Source organism: Lissotriton helveticus, chromosome 10 (genome assembly GCF_964261635.1).
Source record: "Lissotriton helveticus chromosome 10, aLisHel1.1, whole genome shotgun sequence".
Taxonomy (NCBI): domain Eukaryota; kingdom Metazoa; phylum Chordata; class Amphibia; order Caudata; family Salamandridae; genus Lissotriton; species Lissotriton helveticus.
Window position 1 is genome coordinate 919,450,706 of NC_136071.1, and position 16,827 is coordinate 919,467,532.

General features: G+C 46.9%; 1 protein-coding gene across 1 annotated transcript in view; it reads left to right on the forward strand.

Moving 5' to 3' along the window:
• The window catches only part of LOC144784143 (vimentin-like), a 33,940-nt gene that overhangs the window by 7,846 nt on the left and 9,267 nt on the right, over nucleotides 1-16,827 (forward strand). The window contains exon 2 of the mRNA XM_078662819.1: nucleotides 314-374. Within this exon, the coding sequence (XP_078518945.1) occupies nucleotides 314-374 (61 nt within the window). The remainder of the gene's footprint in view (nucleotides 1-313; nucleotides 375-16,827) is intronic.

Genomic DNA, 16,827 nt, shown 5'->3' on the forward strand with positions numbered 1-16,827 from the left:
TGTTTTTGTTTGGCTAACGGGGGTGCCGCACCTCCTGGTGATCTCCTGATCCAGAGCGGGGGCCCTTGTGAAGTGGCCGCGACCGCAGTGGCACACGAATGGAAGACCGAGGCGGCAAAGGGGCATTAATTTTATTTTCAGATTTTTATGAAGTGCAAGGAAGGCCCCTACAGGAATCAGAGCATCTTACATTTTACTTTGCCTGCTACAATTTATATACATTAAGAAAACATGCACAATAACACCCCAAATTGTGACAGAAAGTTTGTTGGAGGAATTGTTCCTGATTCTCCTGTCATGTTTTTGTTTTCAGGCTGAAGGAGGAAATAATAAAGCGAGAGAAGGCGGAGAAGACCGGCAAGTTTTACAGACAGGTTTGGGACACTTACTTTTATCTCCAAAACTAAACTTTTGTAGGTCTCTTAGGGGCAGATGTACAAGTCCCATGCGCCACTTTTGCGCCGCTGTTGCGTCACTTCTGTGACGCAGCGGCAGCGTAAAGCTGGCGCCATGCTGCAGGGAATTTACAACGTGACACATCTAGGGAGGTGCGTCGCGTTGTAAAGCCCTGCACCACATGAAACCTGTGTCAGGTTTCATGTGGTCGTTCCGGTACAGGGGGGGGAGGTTTCTGGTGCAGGAACGCCTCAGAAAAGTGCCTGAGGGAAATATCCAAGATTTCACTCGGTCACTTTTCCGACCCCGCTGCGTTAAACCCTTGCGCTTTCTTGAAGAAGGCATAAGGAGTGACGCACCATGTGCAAGATAGGCCGGGTTGGTACAGTGCTGGAGTTGCGTCATGCCTGCGACACAACTCCAGCACTGCGCCAACGTTACAACATTTCATTGCGCCATGATGCAGTGCATTGTAAATGCAGCGCATCTTTGGTGGCGCAAGGTTTGTGATGCGTGTCGCAAGTTTCCTGGCGCATCCCTGCTGATTTGCAGACACTGGTACACACCTTGACTAGAAATATGTCTAAGAGAAAAAGACAGCATCGATAAAGATAATTCATGAAAACATTTATATAAAAACCTCAGTTTGAATGGACAGTTGAAGAATTGCATTTCAAATCTGATTTAATGACAAATTCACTAATACATGTAGCCTCACAATACAGTACAAGGCTTTGAAAGACAGCTGATGGTTTATCTGGGGAAAGAAACAAAATGAGTTTCATGATTCTTTAATCATACAAACCCAGAAACACCTGTCTAGAGATAATAGCACTACCTGCACCAACTTTGGTGAAAGACTACAGCAACTTTGAAAGTAAGCATACTGCATTTACCAGGATGCAATGGGATCAACTGTGCTGGGATGAGAGGCAGTGTGCTCCCTCCCCCCCTGTGTTCAAAAGGCTTCCATGAGCCAACAAGCTGACGAGCTCTCCTGGGATGCACCTGTGTGCCTGTGGAGAGGTACTGTGACCTGTGAAGACTTGGGCACCATTTCAGCAACCTCTGATGACTTTTCTCTGCTCCTTACAACTCTTTGCTTTCTACTGATGACGGGCTAAACCCAGAAACACATGTCTAGAGATAACAGCACTACCTGCACCAACTTTGGTGAAAGACTACAGCAACTTTGAAAGTAAGCATACTGCATTTACCAGGATGCAATGGGGTGAACTGTGCTGGGATGAGAGGCAGTGTGCTCCCTCTCCCCCTGTGCTCAAAAGGCTCCCTGAGCCAACGAGCTGACAAGCTCTCCTGGGATGCACCTGTGTGCCTGTGGAAAGGTACTGCGACCTGTGAAGACTTGGGCACCATTTCAGCAACCCCTGATGACTTTTCTCTGCTCCTTACTACTCTTTCCTCTCTACTGATGACGGGATAAAGCCAGAAACACGTGTTTAGAGATAACAGCACTACATGCACCAACTTTGGTGAAAGATTACAGCAACTTTGAAAGTAAGCGTACTGCATTTACCAGGATGCAATGGGGTGAACTGTGCTGGGACAAGAGGCAGTGTGCTCCCTCCCCCTATATATATTTTCATATTTCGATGCACTCATAAATGTTATCACAAACTCTCAATGTTAACATATTTTTTATTTTCTCTCAACACATAGATACAGTTATGTGTATTCTCATTTGTTTCTCTCATTGTTTAAATGTTTGCGTTGATCGAGTTAGAACACGCTACATGCTGTATAATGATGCATCATGTGTCTCTTACGTTGTTTGACTTAACCGGTTAACATGTCTTCACGAGGAATTTATTGTTGCAATGATCTTTACTAGTAAGAATTGATAAAGGTAGCCATCAAATGACATTTACTCTCCATCACTTCCAATCCTCAATTTTACCCACTCATCTGCAATTGCGGGTAATTTCGACTCTCACCAGAACTGCAGTGTCTATAATGCCTACCCTATCTCAGCCCTAAATCACTGGACACAGATTCAGCTAAGCCACTCAAACTTTGTGCAAATAGGAGTTGCAAAAACGTTTGTCAGCTGGCTTTATCCAATTAAAATCAAATTTGAATACATTATGTGTTTTCTTGCAGATACAGGAGATGTCTGTTTGTGCATCAACACTGGAGATATATTTTTGTTATTTTTAGGTCAAGCCTGGGCAGCTCATGCACTGCTCTGCGAGGCATGCTGTATTTGGGTATGGACTTGAAGCTCCTCCCACTCATCGCTCATATTTTTCATTGGCTGTGTCATTGTTTTTTGTAAACTGTGGCTTTTCATTGGTCATTAGGCTTAGTAGTCCCTCCTTAGTACCGCCATGTCTCGTCTTGTAGCCTCTGTTAAGGACTGGCCCTCTTACATGTGTTGTTACTTGGTCGTCTTTAATGAAAGCCTCCGACGACTATTTCGTTAAATGTTTTTCACCTTCCTTCTGTTGCAGGCAAGATACGCTCTCTCCTAACACTTCTTTTTTATAGCACAGCACGCCACAGTGATGGCCAAGCCTTTGGTTTTTTTTGTGGCACTAAATGCAGCCGTCTGTATTTTTTCTATCTATTCACTTTTTTATTTTGTTTACAAGCGCCCCTGCCAGAATTTCATATTAATGGAGGCTCGCCCCTTTCTTTAGACGTGGCACATCTAAAGAAAGACACACAGCCGCTATTAAATTGAAACTGCAGCATGGGGCGTATTTACAAAAAAAATATTTTGTTTGTCAACCTGACAAACGCTTTTTTTGTAAAAGTGACCTACACTACGCTTTCACTTTAATGGCCACTGTGTACCTTTCTTTGGACACAGCTCGTCTAACACCTTGGCTGCTGCCCCGATTCCCCTCCGGTGCTGGACATCCCTTAACTGGGTGTGGTCATGACGGAACCATTCCGTCATCAGCACAGCTCAACCGTGACTGATGACGGAATGGTTCCATCACCAGCATCGAAGGAGCTAAAGAAAGGAGCTCGGCTGCCATTAATGTGTAAGCGCAGCATGGGGCACTTTTACAAAAAAAGTATTTGCAATGCAATAGCTCTTGCATTTGTGAGACTTTAAGCTATTGCCAATAGCTGAAACTCTCGTAAATGCGAGACCTATTGCATTGCAAATGCTTTTGTTTATTCTTTGCTCTTCTTTGTTTTGACATGTAGCCTGGATGCCATGCACAATGTAACTGTGTACCTCTTCTCCTACTTTCAACTCCATCCCTTTTGTCATGAGACTGCTGCTGCCAGGCTTTTTCCTTCACACCCTGCTCTCCCTCCCTCCAATGGGTGCAGTCAAGAGACTGGTGCCTTCAAGCTTATTTTCGCTTTGTCTTCCTTCTTCCTCAACCTCCTGTTGTGTTTTCACATCTCATGAAGAATCAGGAGCTAGGCAACCTGAAGAGAACTGCAGCTGTCAGGTAAATACTTGTTTGAATTATTATTAGGTTTGTTTTCTTGTTCCTAATATTTTCATGTCTGAGCTCAGAAATTCTGTAGTAAAAGTTAAGTGTATAGATGCCAGACCTTTCTGCCCAGGCAATTTAAGAAAAGAACATTAAATAACATTAGTTGGTCTAACTTTTATGAAACTTGCTCAATGATTAATGGGTACATAACCGGTTATTCACAGAGAGGAATCTCTGCTCCTTTGCCATACTCTCTTAAGGCGCTTTTTGAAAATTGAATAGCAGATATTTTCTTAGCACTCTCCTGATCTTTTTGTTTTTGTTTTAACCTTTTTTTTTGGTCGAGCTGGACAGCGCAGCTGCCACTTCGAGGCCTGCTGTAATCAGTCTGTGTGCTTAAAGTCCATCCCCTTTTTTGATATTGCTTTTCATTTGTCTATGTCAGTGTCCTTTAACATTTTTTGCTTGCTAGTGGTCAGTCCAGCCTCTTTTTCCATCCTTTCTCTCTTCTGTTCCTCCCACAGAGCAGGGGCTTAGTACTGTCTCATTGCTCTAAGGTTCGGTGTTTGGTCTCTGGGTTACCATATTTTTTCTTGGTTTCCTGCTCTGGTACGGTTTGTTGTGTTCAGCGTCAGTGCCCTGGCTTCTTACATTTAAATATAGCATTCTTCCTCCAACCCCTCTTAACATGCCAGTTGTGTTACTGCTGCCTCCCCTGCCCTGCCTCCTGCCATGTTGCTTGTTCTTAATAATTACTTGATTGTCATCCACGTGAGGATCAGACCCCAATTGCCTTTGTGATGCGATGTGCGAGTTTAACCTTAAAAGAAAATTTCTTCAGTTATGAAGGGAAATTATATTGGCAAACTACGGGCACTTCTATGGGCAGCACTTGTGCCCCTAGTATGGCCAATTTATATATGCATGGCTTCGAAACCAAGTTTGTATACCCCAGTACCAATCCTTTTCAACCTCAACTCAAACTGCGGAAACAGTATATAGACGATATCCTGGTCATCTGGGAAGGTGACCAGGGATCTCTTTATATGTTTTCCAATTGGTTGAATGACTGTGACATTTATCTGAAATTTACTGGTGAAGCCAGTACCATGACAGTATCATACCTAGATCTTAGGCTATACCCTAAAAATGGTAAAATCCACACAGAATTATACCAAAAGCCTATGGCTAGGAATTCACTGCTTAGTTATCATAGCTTTCAACCACGTGCCTTATTGACGAATCTTCCTATAGGTTAGTTTTTAGGACTACGTAGGAATTGTAGCGAGGTACAAACAACATGCCAAGAATTTGAGTGAAGAATTACTTGCAAGAAATTATCCCACTCACTTGGTGTATAAAGCAGAAAAAAGAGCACATAATAACCACTGAGAAGCATTGCTTGAATCTTATGATGAACCAGAAAAAAAGAGAATGGTTTGTGTGACTACTTACAGTGACTTGACTGACAATATCAAAAGGGCCGTTACAAAATCCTGGCATATTTCGAATACAGGTTCTCTAACATTGGAGAAGCTTTATTTGCTCTGAAAAGGAGTAGTAATCTGCAAGATCTACTAGTTCATACTAGACCGAGACTACCACAACAGGGGGCCAGACAGAATACTTTATGGGGGGCTTCACGAGTCACAGGTAATTTCCCTTGTGGATGTTGTCCCGTGTGCCCTTTCACCAAACATATGAGTCGCTTGGAAAAGGTGGTTTTTTGCCCACCCTCCTCATTTTAAAATAAGCGTTCTTTGTTGTGTGACAGAGGGAATTTGGGGGGAAGGTTATTTGCGTGGATTGTGTGAATTGGGGCTTCTTGGAAATGTTTTAAAATACAGCGTTGGAATTGTTGAATTAGCTGACATTGTGTGGAAGTCTTTAAACAGAGTGTACCATATCCCTTCCTCATCGGGTGGCACTCTCGGGGGGGTTAGTCGGGACAGCGGCCATCTTGGACACGACTCGCGTTGTTCACGGTCAGTGTTCCAGATGACGCACGCTGCACGCCAGCTTTAGCCACACCTTGTTTGAATGGCGCCTGCTCGAACGAGCAACGGGCGCGCCAACGGTGCGCCGAAGGCGCACCTAAGGCAAGCCCGTCTGCGCCCGTCAGAGCTAAGTCAGCGCTCAGGGCAAGCAATTCTGCTCGAGATGACTCTGGGAGCAGTAATGTCATCCACTTATCAAGTGAGTTGTTGAAATCCCTGAAACCCCTTCCCTGTCCATCCCATAGAGATGGGCAAATAGGACCTACTAGGGACTATGTTTGTGAGGATTGTGGGTTTAGATTTTCACCGGAGCCCCTGCCGCTGCCAACTGATATGTTAGCTGACCCACTTAGGTCGGGGAATAACAGTGCCTGTCTCATTAATGCTAGATCAGTCAAGAAGCATTATGTAGACATTGCTGATCTGATTACTGACAACGGTCTGGACATATTGTTTGTCACTGAGACTTGGCTTGACGCCTTCTCTAACCCCATCGTGGCCTTGGCTACACCAGCTGGTTTCAAAGTCCATCGGGTGGATCGCCATGTTGGCAGAGGTGGTGGTCTAGCCATTTGGTATAGGGAAGGTTGGTCCCTCCACAGTGAAATATCCACCCTTTGGGGAGATTGTGAGGGTCTGGATTTTAGTTTACAACTTTCAGCCCACTTTACTTTTGGGGGGGGTCCCTGATTTACCAGCCTCCTGGGCCAGCCAGGACCTTTCTGTATACTTGTGAGGATGCGCTGGCAGAGCGTGCACTGCGTTTCTCAAATTATGTTTTTCTTGGTGATGTCAAGCTCCACCTGGACCACACTGGCATCACTGATTCTATAGTTCTTTTGGCTGCCCTTCCTCTGGCTAACCTTTCACAAACAGTTATGTTTCCTACCCACCTAGGATGGCACATTTTGGATACCATCTGTACTAATTTCCCTATATCGGTGTCAAGGCCAAGGCCGGTTGCCTGGTCGGATCATTTTCCCATATTTTTTTCACGGGCAATGAAGAACTCTCCACGACCAGCCATCTGCCACCGACCCCCAGCCATTAGGAAAATGGACCCGGGTCTGCTGATTGTTTCTCTGGCAGCTTCCAGGCCTTCCCTGTTGGGGGATCTGGAGGAAAATGTATCTCCGTTTGCTGACTGGATTGCTAGCTCGGGGGCTACTCTGTCTGCACCATGTCAGCCAAAGCTGAGGAGAGAGTCCCCCTCTAAGCCGTGGTTTACTCCTGAGTTGAGGACTCTGAAACATGTGTGCAAAATAGCAGAGAGAGCCTGGGGCTCCAGTGGCTACTGCCGGATTGATAAAAACACTCTCAGAACTAAACAAAAACTCTATTATGCTGCGATAGGAGAGGCCAAAGGCCAGCACTATTCTGCTCGCATCGAGCGGGCCAACAACAACCCATAAGAAATCTTTGCAATTGTGCAGAGTTTTTTTGCCCCTAGCACCCAGGTGGCAGTGGCACCGGTTTCAGAGACCTGGTGTAACACCTTGGCATCATTTTTAAGGGATAAAATCGTTAGTATCTAAGAGACGTTTTCGATTTCTTCCAGGAATTCCGGTGTTGGGTTGGCGCTGCCTAAGCCTGTGGTTAAACCTGACTTTACCTTTTCTGAATTTAGGCCGGTTGATTCTGCCAGCTCTCTCAGAATCCTTAAGGCCCTTAAGTCCGGCTCACCTAACGACCCGTGTGCAGCAAGGCTTCTGTCTGATTTGCCAGATATTATTAACTTAGAAGTGAATCTTATGGTAAATAAATCACTGCGTGAAGCTTGTGTTTCAAAGGGATGGAAAATGCGTTGATTCTCCCCCTACTTAAGAAGCCGTCACTTGACCCTCTGTTGCCTGAGAACTATCGGCCTATCTCGCTTCTGCCAAGTCTGGCTAAAGTATGCGAGAAGGTGGTTACGTTCCAACTTACCAACTTTGTTGCAGGGGCATGTCTGCTTCATCCGGCACAATCTGGCTTCCGTGCCTCTTATAGCACGGAGTCAGCTTTGTTAGAGGTCACGGAGGTGATTCGGGAGTGTTTGGATGACGGCGGGAGAGCAGCTTTGGTTATGCTAGATCTCTCAGTGGCGTTCAACACTGTGCCCCATTCCCTGCTCCTAGACCGCCTATCTGAAATTGGTATTTCTGGCATGGCCTTGAAATGGATTAGGTTCTTTTTGGAGGGTCGGCTGCAGCAGGTCTGGCTCCCTCCGTGTGCCTCTGCGCCTAAGCGGGTGACTACTGGTGTACCGCAGGGATCCTCAAAGAAAGGGAGGTTCCCCTGTCACGTGTGTCAGGGAGGGGAATATTCAGTCATAAAAAGTTGAAGGTCCCTGTTATAGTTGTAGCAGACTAGGATCGCTGAGAGAAAGCTAGGGGGGGGGTTTGTTTAAGTTTTTGTCTATTTGTCAATTAAACAAGGGATTTTACAAGGCAAACTTTGACTGTATATTTGCTCATTTTATTACTACTGGACCTCGTCCCGAACGGTTGCTCCCCCACGCTCCCTGGCTCCTGCTTGCAATCTTCTTTCCAGCGCCCACAGCTGAAGCGCTTTCAATCGGCCCTCGTGTGTGGTATCGTAGCTCTTGTGATTCTTTAGCTTCACTTATTCATAGCGCTTTGTGCTTTGCTCATTGTGGTAGCGCTTTAACATAACTGCATTTGCCCACAGCTGAAGCACCTTCAATCAGCCCTCGTGTGTAAAATCATAACGCTTTGTGCTTAGCTCATTTTGGTAGCGCTTTAACTTAACGGCATTTGGTAGCGCTTTTACATATTCGCAGCAGTATTCAGTCCTTTGCGCTTTCACTGCCTACAGTGCATTCCTTCATTGCTGGCATTGTACTGTGTTGGTTTCGATTCCTATCCCTCCCACCATTTTGTTGTTGTGCTTTCCCCTGGCCCGCCTCCCCGCTACCGCCTCCCAACTGACCCGCCCACCCACGAACAGAGCGTCCTCCACCTCCAAGAGAAGACTGTGACCGCCTGGACCTCGTCCCGAACGGTTGCTCCCCCACGCTCCCTGGCTCCTGCTTGCAATCTTCTTTCCAGCGCCCACAGCTGAAGCGCTTTCAATCGGCCCTCGTGTGTGGTATCGTAGCTCTTGTGATTCTTTAGCTTCACTTATTCATAGCGCTTTGTGCTTTGCTCTTTGTGGTAGCGCTTTAACATAACTGCATTTGCCCACAGCTGAAGCACCTTCAATCAGCCCTCATGTGTAAAATCATAGCGCTTTGTGCTTAGCTCATTTTGGTAGCGCTTTAACTTAACGGCATTTGGTAGCGCTTTTACATATTCGCAGCAGTATTCAGTCCTTTGCGCTTTCACTGCCTACAGTGCATTCCTTCATTGCTGGCATTGTACTGTGTTGGTTTCGATTCCTATCCCTCCCACCATTTTGTTGTTGTGCTCTTCCCTGGCCCGCCTCCCCGCTACCGCCTCCCAACTGACCCGCCCACACTCCGCCCCCTCCACTAACCATTAAAAGCAGATGTCCCAACGCGCAGCGTCCACGCGCTGCGGCCGCGCGGAAGGTGCGCCAAAGGTAAGCCCGTCTACGCCCGTCCGTGCCTGGACCGCACCTAGCGCCAGACCCCCTGGTCCCCGCACCACCCACCCCTCCCTCATTACGTACAACGCATCCATCCTCCTAGCACTAAACGCCGGCCGACTCCCCAACTGCGCCCAAGCCGCACCTGGACACACCCATGGACCCTTCACATGCAACTCCTGCAAGTATGACGGCACCAAGACCAACTCCACATCCACAAACACCAAACAGAGATCCGCCACTAACCACCTTAAATGCATCCTACTCAACACCCGATCGGTCCACAGCCACGCCATCAAACTTTGGAATCTACGAGACACCATCTCTCCAGACGTCGCCTTTCTAACAGAAACTTGGATGAACGCCTCGTCAGCCCCAGACATCACCATAGCCATCCCGGAAGGCTACAAGATCACCCGGAAGGACCGCGTCAACCAGACCGGAGGAGGCATCGCCATTGTACATAAGAACACCATCCGCATCACGACCAGCTCGGACGTCAACCTCTCTAGCGCCGAACACCTTCACTTCCAGATCCACACCGACCCCAAGACCACACTCAGAGGCACCCTCCTCTACAGGCCACCAGGACCCCGTGCACAATTCACTGAAGACATCACTGATTTTATCACCCAACACGCCCTCTCCTCCGAAGACTACATCCTACTGGGAGACCTCAATTTTCACCTGGAAAAGAGGAACGACAACAACACCACCACCCTTCTGGACAATCTCGGCAACCTCGGACTCAAACAACTTGTTAATACCCCCACACACCACGCAGGACACACTCTCGACCCTATCTTCACCTCCAGCAAACATATTTCCTTCAGTCACACCACAGTTCTCCAATGGACGGACCACAGCTGCGTTCACTTTGTTTACAAGAAGACCACAACCCACAACCATCCTCAACCTTCCCTGCGAAGAAACTGGAACAAAATCACCATCGACCAGATCTCCACATCGCTTCTTCAAAACCCCCCTGCCCACTCATCGAACACCAACCAAGCAGCCATTAACCTCACTCAATGGCTAACCAACACCGCCGACAACCTAGCACCTTTGAAAAAACGTCAAATCAAACTAGGAAGCAAAAACGCCCCCTGGTTCAACGAGGATCTTAAGAAATCCAAGAAACTCTGTCGCTCCCTTGAGAAGACCTGGAAAAAAGACCCAAACACCAACACCAGGGACGCCCTCAAAAACGCCACGCATACACCACCAATTGATCCGGACTGCCAAGAAAACCGCATTCAAAGACCGACTAGACAAAAACGCCCACAACAGCAAAGAATTATTCAACATCGTCAAAGAATTTACCAACCCCACTGCCAACTCCAACGACATCACCCCCTCTCAAACCCTTTGCGACTCCCTAGCTTCGTTCTTCCACGACAAAATCGCAGACATCCACAACAGCTTCGACAACAAACCCGGAGACCAACACACCCAACCCTCTGCCGTACCTTCACCCCCCTTGAACATCCTTAATGACTGGAACCCAATCTCCACTGATGACACCATCCGCCTGATGAACTCCATCCACTCAGGATCCCACACAGACCCATGCCCTCACCACATCTTCAACAAAGAAGACTCCATCATAGCACCACACCTCCGAGACGTCATCAAATGCTCCCTCAACTCCGGCACCTTCCCAGAAAGCTGGAAACACGCCGAACTCAGCGCCCTTCTCAAAAACTACCGTCCCATCTCGCTCCTTCCATTCCCGGCCAAGGTCATCGAGAAGGCTGTCAACAACCAGCTCGCCACCTTCCTCGAAGCCAACAAATCCCTCGACTCCTCACAGTCCGGCTTCCGAGCCAAATGTAAATGTAATGTGTATAGGCATTTATATAGCGCACTACTTACCCGTGGGGTCCCAAGGCGCTTCGACCGCTGCGAAACCCTTCCTGGCTTCCCTGAGAGATGGTCCCTTAATGGGTATCTCCAGGGTGAGACCAGGCATCCCCGGCGGTCTGGTGGGGCCGTTAGTGAAGATGAGGCAAGCTAATGCCCAGAGTTGCCGAGTGTGAACGCTGATCAGAGTGGGCACCGAGGCGAGAGAATTATCGAGTCCGCTGACCCTGGTCCAGAAACCTGCCGCGCCGGGAATCGAACCCTGGTCCCGGGCCGTCCTCTGCTCTCGGGTCTGCCGCCTCTAACCAGTGAGCCACACTACTTCACAGTACTGAGACCGCACTCATCGCAGCAACAGACGACATCCGAACTCTACTGGACAATGGAGACACAGTCGCCCTCATCCTCCTCGACCTCTCCGCAGCCTTCGATACAGTCTGTCATAACACCCTGTTACAACGACTCAGAAACATCGGAATCCAAGGAATAGCACTGGAATGGATCACCTCATTCCTTGCCGGAAGAACTCAGAGAGTACGCCTCCCACCATTCAAGTCAGAGGCCACTGAAGTCATCTGCGGCGTGCCACAAGGATCTTCACTCAGCCCCACCCTCTTCAACGTATACATGAGCCCCCTAGCGACCATCACACGCCAACACAACCTCAACATCATCTCCTACGCTGATGACACTCAACTGATCCTCTCACTCACCAAAGACCCAAACATCGCCAAAACCAACCTACATGAAGGAATGAAAGAGGTAGCCGAATGGATGAAGCATAGCCGTCTGAAACTGAATTCAGACAAAACAGAAGTCCTTATCTTAGGTACCTCCCCCTACGCCTGGGACGACTCTTGGTGGCCAGAAGCCCTTGGAAAAGCACCCATCCCGACGGATCACGCACGGAACCTAGGCGTCATCCTGGATTCCTCACTCTCGATAACCAGACAAGTCAACGCCGTCTCTTCATCTTGCTTCAACATTCTTCGCATGCTCAAAAAAACATTTCACTGGATCCCTACCGAAACTAGAAAAATGGTCACCCACGCACTGGTTACAAGCCGCCTGGACTACGGAAACACCCTTTACGCCGGTACCACCGCAAAACTCCAGAAAAAACTCCAACGCATCCAGAACGCATCAGCCAGACTCATATTAGACATCCCACGTAAAGAACACATTTCTGATCACCTGAAAGACCTCCACTGGCTCCCCGTCAATAAGAGGATAACTTTCCGCCTCCTCACTCACGCACACAAAGCTCTTTACGAACTTGGACCCGAATGCCTCAATACACGTCTTTCCTTCTACACCCGCTCCCGCCAGCTGCGTTCTTCCAACCAAGCCCTCGCTGCTGTTCCCCGCATCAACAAAACCACCATGGGAGGAAGATCATTCTCCTACCTAGCAGCCAAAACCTGGAACTCACTTCCCATGCACCTTCGCCTCACTCAAAACCACCTAATATTCAGAAAGCAACTTAAAACTTGGATATTCGAGAAGTAATTCCCCACCCCTCTTCAAGCGCCTTGAGACCCTCTGGGTATGTAGCGCGCTATATAAATTTATTGACTTGACTTGACTTGACGTTGCCACTACAGGTGGTATTTTAAATTGTTTTGTATTATGTTTTAGATTGTGACCCAGATGGGAGGCTTAAAATAACTCTTGTATATTTTTATAATAATTCCTTGTAGCAGTGCCATTTACTCTTGTGTACTTTAGTAATTTGATTATATTTAGCTCTGTAGTTTGCCTTGTGAAATCCTTTGTTTAATTGACAAATAGACAAAAACTTAAACAAACCCCCCCCCCTAGCTTTCTCTCAGCGATCCTAGTCTGCTACAACTATAACAGGGACCTTCAACTTTTTATGTACCGCAGGGGTCATCACTTAGCCCTCTCCTTTTTAACATCTACGTGACTCCACTATTTTATCTTGCAGAGTCAGTGGGAGGTAAGGTGATGACCTATGCAGACGACACCCAGTTGTTGTTTACCTGGAGCAAGGAGGGTGACTCGGTTGTGACAGTCCAACATTGTCTGTCTTTCAGTGGCTGGCAAATGCACAGCTGAAATGCAATGAAGGAAAGTCTGAGTGTTGCTGTATGACTCCTTCTCAACGGACTTCAGTGAGAGGCTCTGGCCTTCTGGTTTTCCTCATCCTAGTGAGAGGAAAGGTGCTGCCAAAAACATTGGAGTCTGGTTCGACGAAAATCTGAACTTTGTGACGCAAGTAAAGAAACAGGCCGGCACTTGTTTTGGCACGTTGAAGATCTTGAGGAAGTTTCTTCCCTTTTTGCCATGCACGGCCAGAGAAACTGTGGTCCGTGCATTGATTTTGTCCCATTTAGACTATGCCAATACCCTTTTGGTTGGCGGTCCGGGATTTCTAGTGAGGAAACTGCAAGTTCTTCAAAACTCGGCAGCCAGACTTCTTGGAGGTTTGTCATCTAGGCATAGTGTTTGCACTTATTTGCGCACTTTGCATTGGCTCCCGGTTGAATCTCGTCTTAAATTTAAAATGCTGTCAATTGCTCATCAGGCCCTTTATGGTCTAGGCCCTATCTATTTGCAGAAGAGGTTCACTTTCTATATACCAGATAGACAGCTGCGCTCCTCTTCTCAGCTGCTGATGCAGACGCCGACGTTTAAGTGCCAGCGACTTGGCAGGAATTCTCTTGTGCTAAAGCAGGTCTGGCCTGGAATATGCTGCCCCTGACTCTGCGGGGCAATCAGGATCCACTGTTGTTTAAGAAAAAATTTAAAACGCTGCTTTTTTAAGCTGACGGGTGTGGTTTTCTCTCTTTTCTGACGTAAGCGCCGGGACACTTTCGAGTAGCTGTGCGCTCTATAAATTAAATATAAAATAACATAACAGTTGGATATGGGCTTAAAAATACCTTGGCAACTCAGGATATATACCAATTGTAATATGAGCGGGTAATTTATATGATCACTTGCCCATGCTCACTAATATATATTGGTATGACTACACGTAAAGTTAAACATAGAATGGATGAACACCGTAGTGCTTTCAGATGCAGGAAATCTAACACACGCATGACTAGACACTACATAGAGATGGGCCATTCCGAGGATGATTTTTCATGGGTCATGGTGGATAAACCTAGATATGATACCAGCGAGGGGCCCCTTGACAAGGTACTGTTTAGGCGTGAACAGAGATGTGTATTCCGTACAAAAAGTCATGAGATAGGACTGTACAAGGATATACCGTGGTGTTCAATATAGATTTTGATTACACTTCTATTTTGGCACAATACATGGTGTGTAATACTAATTACATAACATAATTGGCGTAATAGATAACACAGACGTGTTAACACTATTATTGTAAGCATGTTTTGTACACCCATGTATATTACAGACAGTTGAGAATCAAACAATTATTGATATATACGTGTGACAGGTATTAGTTTTGTCCATTGTTCTCTTGATTCCAAAACATGATATTCAGGGATTGGTTTTTGTCGCAAACTACATTTCCCAGAGTGATTGTAGTTCTGGCAATTAAATCATCATTTAGAACTACGATTCTAAATACCCTTGCAGCTCCGTTCACACGACGAGATGACTGCAATAATGACAATTGCGAAATATAATGTTTCTACAATTTTATACTTTACTAGCAGCCCGTCCCGACGGTGTCCAGGTATGAATTGCTGCCGGCCAGTAGTATATTGTTTTGTAGGATTTCGTTTTGATAGCATTTCTTATCTGTGACAGGCCTGTGAAACGCTCCGATTCACAGTGAACTGCTGATGCACTTAAGAGTGCGCGTTCAGTAGTGTGTGAACTCGAGTTTCCCTACTTTATTTTTCCTTGCAATATTATATAGCGCAAACTCGACAACATGGCATGAGCACAATTTACATTACAGAAGAACACATTCATTTGTGGTAGGCTCGGGGAGACAAAGCGATTTGCCTGGAATCACAGGATGTTGAGCTGATGCCGAGATTCGAACTAAGCTCCCCAGCTCTAAAGTTCGCAATTCTAGAACTTGTGGCGGGAGTTGTGTCTAAAAGTGTATGTCGGTGCTGGCCATCAATGAGAGAGACCTGTGCATTTTTCAAATGGGTGGTGAAAAATGATGAGTATGTTGCTGGAGATGTCTGCCGCCGTGCCACCAATGTACTTACCGGGGGAGGGTAAACACCCATTATTCCGCAACTTTCTTTCCGCATACCATCACTCCGCATACTTTCATTACGAAAGTACCATGACTCCGCAATGCCATTATAACGCATGGCATTACATTTTATATGCTTTTACCACGCATACATTTACAACGAAATTCGTTGTAAATGCATGAATGGTAAAAGCACGTTTTTCTGGATAGGTATGGGTTTTGGGCTACAGGGGTATTTTTAGAGTTCAGGGCTAGGTTTGGGTTTTGGGGTATAGGGGTATTTTTAGTGTTCAGGGGTAGGTTTGGGTTTTGGGGTACAGGGATATTTTAAGCGTTGTAAAAGTTTTAGAAATGATGTATTTGCGGAGTAATAGTACCACGTTATAAAAATTGCGGAATATCATCACATATTCCCGGGGGAGGGATAGTCCCTTTCTTGCTATTTCCATGGAGCCGGGCCTTGTGTCCGGATGGGCATGGCGCGAGGCCTGTGCGCAACAGAAGTGGAAAATCTCCAGTGTGCATTTCAGGCGTCACCGGAAGTTAAGGCGAGATTACATTTCCTGCACAATGGCCCCTGTTTGCGCTCCTTCCGGTCCTTGGGAATGGTGCCATGCCTGACCTCCATACAGTAAAGCAGGTGCACGTCACTGGGAGCGCGGGGCAAGCACACCCGGAGCTGGAATATACAGAACCTGGGAAGAAAAACCAATGAAATATTGGGCACAACGCTCGCTTTTTTTCCCCGTAATCCAGCGCCCCGCACACGCCCACGCCCCCAGCACACGCCCACAGCACACAATATTAAACATTGCATGAAGGGCAGAACGTATCACACGCCCCCAGCGTTTGTCACGCCCCCAGCACACGCCCACAGCACAACGCAGACACGCCCACAAGGGACTACTTTGCTGGCACGGTTCTTTTACCTTTTAAATGTATATGGTGGGCGCCTGCATAGCATATGTCCTTCTGCTGCAACTGCCCTTTCCAACGCTGTATTGGGTATTGTGATTGGGGCTGTGGTTCCTGAGATTATCTGCCTCAAAGGTTTGGGCTCTCTCTTTATTATATTAGTATAGATAGGCAAATTCTGTAAACCCAAATTTGGGGTTAGGCCATTAACTTGTATTGTCCTTGAACCGGAAGTGGCCCGAGGTTTTGCAATAATAATGTGTCTGTTTGTGAACCGGATATGATTAGGATATTTCTGTGATGCGATATGCCGGCAAGGCACGGTATTTAAATGTTTGCAAAGCCTGGCGGGTTTCCTTTTGGCCTGAATGAAGCAGCCGTAGGCTCCAGGAAAGTCGATAAGACCCACCTTGCAGCTTTGCTAACATGTAAGAAAAGCATTGTTGCCTTTACGATTAGCCGCGCAAATCAAGTATGGAGTAGTGCTAATGTGACTCTAGCGCTACTGTTTTGAGGGGACCTGACA